The 5,489-nt window shown below is 27.3% G+C and overlaps 1 protein-coding gene across 2 annotated transcripts in view; it reads right to left on the reverse strand.

The window, feature by feature from the left end:
• Positions 1-2,897: 2,897 nt before the first annotated feature.
• The window catches only part of LOC102672998 (Golgi integral membrane protein 4-like), a 12,216-nt gene continuing 9,624 nt past the window's right edge, over positions 2,898-5,489 (reverse strand). Inside the window, exons 5-7 of one of the 2 annotated variants that reach the window (XM_006623160.2) lie at positions 3,789-4,216; positions 3,584-3,702; positions 2,898-3,489 (exon numbers count right to left, since the gene is read on the reverse strand). In XM_006623160.2, coding sequence (XP_006623223.1) covers positions 3,434-3,489; positions 3,584-3,702; positions 3,789-4,216 — 603 coding nt within the window. In that variant the 3' untranslated portion in view covers positions 2,898-3,433. Of the gene's footprint in view, positions 3,490-3,577; positions 3,703-3,788; positions 4,217-5,489 lie in introns of both variants that reach the window. The other variant, XM_006623159.2, reaches the window with a different exon arrangement.

Here is a 5,489-nt window from a genome sequence, read left to right on the forward strand (position 1 = left end):
TCTCGAGTACGAGGAGGTTGAATGTTGTCGATCAAACGGAATGCAAATCACTTCCGAGAATCGCAATCGTCCTGTATCGTGTAGCACGGGTTGCGTAACACGTGTATATACATACGAGTGATTCATTGGCAAATAAAATCACGAGCACGTTCCATACGATAATAATCTGTTCCATAATGTCGCTCGAACCGCATAACATCTGATGCCCGATATGCAAAATAACAAACGCCCGACAAAGTGGAAAAGTTTCGCTATTCTTGTTCGCTCAAACATCATCAACATTCTACAAACTTTTTCTTCAAACCGTTGAAATCGTGTTTCATTCATTCAACACCGTTATCGATGCATTTCGACTCTTGAACGATTCGTTTTAAAGGTCGAAACACAAATATATTGATATTCGAAAATTGGTTGCTTGCTTTTCTTATTAAGTTAGATGAAGATAATGTTACGTCTACGCAAAGAATATCTGGAATATGAACAATCGATTCTCAGAGATCGAAGGAAAGAATTGATATATTCAAAAATGTTGATTAAGATTTAATTATTAAATTTTAAGGAGTTAAAGTTATATCTTCTCGTTTAAAAAAAAGATTTTGTTTATAAATTAATAAATAAGGCAAAAAAAAAGCAATATTTTAGTAAATCAATTTTTCTGTTTCGCTATCTGAAATATATCATATATTTATATATGTATTATGAGCTAAGTTTAAATTAGATAAACTGAGCAATATGACAGAGTTATCTCTGCATCACGTTACAGGATACGTTAATACGTTCGTGAAACATCATTGAATGATCCGATTCTCAGAGATCAAAGTAAATACAAAAGTTGATATTCAAAAATGATAATTAATATTTATTCATTAAGTTATTAAACTAAAATTATATATTGTTTTATAACTTAATAAATAAGTAATATTTACTTTTGTAAATCAATTTTTCTTTTTTCTAAAATATATAGTTTATATACTATGTATAATAATATTATGAAAAATCATAATATATGTATGTATGCATTTCATACATTTGCATTAGGTGAAAAAAGTTGATTCAAAAATGATAATTAATGTTTATTCATTAAGTTATTAAATTAACTTAATAAAGCAATATTTATTATACTTTTGTAAATCATTTCAACATTTGCATTAGGCGAATATTGAATAATGATTATTTAATAATTGACAATAATTAATAATAATATAAAAATGTCAAAGAAGAAAATGATAATTACAAATGATAATTAAGCATGAGGTTCGATGAAACGCTGGGAATGTTTTTAGTTTGTTGTGAAAATATCGATGACGCATCGACAAGAAGTTTGTTAATTACTCGGCTAACATGTTTAATTAAATAACATGTGAGTTGATGACTGACTCATTGTATAACTTTCACAGCAGAAAAGTTAGTGGAAACTTTGGAATGAAACGATAAACAAAGGAGATGTTATCGATACAGATGGTTTTAGAAAATTGTTTACATCATTGAATAATTTAATGCATTAAATTCATTCTAAAAAAAAAAAAAAAATATTCTATTTCAAAAATACCAGAATGATAGTCTTTGACAGAAAAGGAATATTTCAATGAGAGACTGAATATTTATAATTTATATAAAATATAAGACAAAAATAGAGAGAGAATTGTATTAATGAATAATAAATCATTGATTCATAAGTCTTTTAGTTAGAGCAAAAAAAAGAAGAAAAAGATAATGCTTCCTTTTAGATACTTGTATCACTGTTAGAGGTTATTGGGACATTCCAGATTATTTAGTAATATTTCATTTCTTGCAGACGCATTAACATGGTCATAAAATCATACTGTAAAATACTCAATAAAATTCATTTTTATGTAACAAAAAAATCTCTCAAGTTTGTATGTGCACAACAATACTTCAAATAATTTCAAATTATTCCATCATTAAATTCAATGGCCAATTTTTACAATTACTTTTACATTAAATATTCACTAGCATAATTAATATTTCCTTATAGATTTAAATAAGTGTTAGACATAAAAAAAAAATTAAGATTCCAAGATTTTTCAATTTTTTTATTATGAAAAAACTCTTATGTACATATTGTATCACTTTTCTCTGTGTCAAGTAGATATATCTACGCTCATAACAAATATTAATCTAAATCCATAATAAATTCCTTAAAGTTTAGTTCCTTTCATTCTGTTAAGTCTTGATTGTTAGCGCCAAAACGACGACTGATAGGCAATAAATAAATCACGTGTACTCTTGTACCGATCATATTGCACGATTCCAACAAGAATTGTCGGCTGATTGAGGTGTTAATTTCTATTTAAAAATGTCCAACGAGACGGCTTAAGTAATAAGTGCATTTAAGTCGCGACACCGCGTAGGTAGTTCGTTGAAGAAAGTTATCGACTCTTTCATTGGCAGAATACACTGTTGTGATTTTCTTATATATTGCTCAAATTCCACTGATAACCGATAATCGATTCATTAACATTTCAATCAAAATGACAATTAATTAAATTAGATATAAAATAATAATTGATTAAATTTTAATTTAAAGAAATAAAGAAGAAACATTTTTTTTCAATTATTCGTTCTTTCAGAACTTCTTAGATATGAATATTAAAACACATGACATTTCTAAATTGTAAAATAAATCATTAAATATTATTGAATTAAATACGTAAATAAAATATATTTTAAATTGTTAAGAAACATTAATTGTATAAGTGATTAATCTATATATTTAAAAAGAAACTTTATATTTTTATAAAGTGAAATTAGTTTCTTATGTATAAAAATTTTTCTTTATGAAATACTGTAATAATAATCGTTATGCAAATTATTGCTATCTATCAAATATTACAAATACTGTCTTTTAATTCTCATACAATGAAATACAATGAATATTTTTTTTTTTCTTTTTATTCTATCTGCTAATGAAAGAGTGAATTTTTGCAAGAGATTTCTTTCGCCATGTGGAAACTTTAACTCGTATCTTTCTTATCTTAGAATTAATTCTAGAAAAATACAGTCTGTTTCTTTCTATCGACACACTGCTCGGTCCAATCAACAAGCTTTTGAATAAAAAATACCATCTACTCGTTGACCAAGCAGCGACTCTTAAATAGCATCTGTATAGAGTATAAACTATCTAAATCTTTTGGCTAAATTTCCGTATGGAATTTTCCAGAAAAAAGAGAGAGAAAAAAAATATAGATAAAAAAATTAAAATGGTGCATCTATCATTGAAAATCTTTCTTCATCTTTTTCCTTCTGCCAAGAGAAGATTAGCAGCCAAGTTAAGTAGTGACAAGATGAAGAATTAATTGATAATAGATGTCAATTAGTACCATAATTGCTTTTTTCTTGAACTTCATCATTTTTTTTTTTTTTTAATCAAACCTTTCTAATTCATCACTTTATACTTTTTTTGAAAAATTCTTCATTCCCTTTTATCCTGTTTCAAGTTCTGAGGATAGTCTATCTGATCATCTTCATCTAAGAAAACAAGCAAAAAACACAATAAATATATATATAACAGACTTAAAATAATAAATATTTACATAATTAATGATACAATATATACCTTCACCTTCATCTTCACCCTCAACCAATCTCAAATCACTGTCCTTTTGCTGCGGTTCTTTGTCATACTCAACACCCTCATACTGATCATCACCAACATCAACTCGTTCACCACCACCATCAATACTGAAAAGTTCATTCAAAAAATAAATTTTTCAAATGAAAACTAATTCATTTTTTTTTTTTTATATATATAAAATATAAAAACATACCCAGCCAAACGAATGTGATTCAATTCATCACCGATTTCCTGTACACCAGGGCCAACGTTGAACCAACCATTCCCTCTTCTGTCTGGAACCTGTTCATCGGCTCTTCTCGCTGGAATAGCTTCAAATGGGGAATCCAGATTGCCATTTTCACCTTCTTGCTCCTTGCTATCCACGTTGCTGTTCTTCTTGTTGGGTTCCTCCTTCTTTCTGGCCACCTCGTCTTGCTTCTCCTCGTGATTCTCCAACTTCTGGTCGATGATCACCGGGATAGGAGGCACGCCAACCGGAAGTTTGGATTTCAAGACCGGTTTCGCGATCGGAAGAGCCTTGTCCGCGAACGTGGACATCGGATTGCCGCTGTTTGCAGGCGTTGAAGTCTCCAGTTTGACAGCCGGTATCGACTTCATCAAGCTGGTCGTCACCGTGCTCTAAAAGAATTTATTATTAAAGTAATTATCCTTATTCGATTTTATATTTTATTTCGATTAAATAGAATTAATGAATTAATAGAATTTAATTTTATCTGATTTTAAATAATTTTTAATAGATAGATTAAATTGATTGTTAATCGAAACTTATAATGATCAGTTTTATTTAATTAATTGTTAATTATTTCCAGAATAACTTTCATCGTTCGTGGAATTCAATTTGACAATTTATTTATTTAAAGATGTACTGGGAACTAAGTCTAACTTCTCTTAGTTTTTATGTATGATGCAAAGTGTGATGCAAAGTTATTTCTAATAACTTTTATTTAATACATCCATGTACTTTAATGAAATATTTGGATTACCTTAATACTTTATATTAAAAGTCTTTTAAGAGAAAATTGAAATTTCAATTACGATAATTCTACTATCAGAAATAATTGAATAAGCAAAATTTTCAAGCAATAGTAGATTATTTTAATAAAGAAACAACAAATAACAGAATACAATTGTGATACGTTAAGCAAAATCAACTTACCTGTTTGTTTCTATTGCAAGCATAATAAAGTTGTTTCTTTTTTCTTCGAAATTATCAAAGCGTATAAATAAAAATAAATAAAATAATGTTTTGCATAAAACATGCTCTTTCATTAAAAAAAAAAAATCACTTCATAAATAACTAAACTACGTACGTTACAATTTTATTTCAAAAAATTTTCAACGTTTTTAATCATATTAAGAAAAAAAAATTAAAGCAATTTTTACAATTAAAATAAAAATAGATAAAGCGTGAGATTAATTGATTAATTTCATAAATATCTAAATATCATTTATAGTTAAAAAATTTTAAATCACGATATTAATCAATAAAATTAATAAAATATAAAAAACGAAGTATCACAAAATATTAAAAAAATTGTTTACTTCTTTTACTCTATTACTTTTTTTTACTCAAAAAAGGATAAGGAAAAAAGGATACTACTAAAAGAAAATTCAAACCAAACTCACCAAAGATTCTAATGTTTAATCGTATGGACTATACTTGGAGAGAGAGAGAGAAAAAAAAAAAAAAGAATTTGAAAAAATTCACAGCGAACTAGTAACAATGAAGCAGATCAGTTTCGTTAGGTTTGTGCAAGGGTGCCAGAAAAAATGCAAGCAGATCAAAATAATAACAATTTATTAATGCATTGATTAACACAGACATACAGGCACATTCAGTACAGCTTGCAAGCTATATGTACATAAGTGATCTTTTTTTTTTTTTTTTTTT

Source organism: Apis dorsata, unplaced genomic scaffold (genome assembly GCF_000469605.1).
Source record: "Apis dorsata unplaced genomic scaffold, Apis dorsata 1.3 scaffold_820, whole genome shotgun sequence".
Lineage (NCBI taxonomy): Eukaryota > Metazoa > Arthropoda > Insecta > Hymenoptera > Apidae > Apis > Apis dorsata.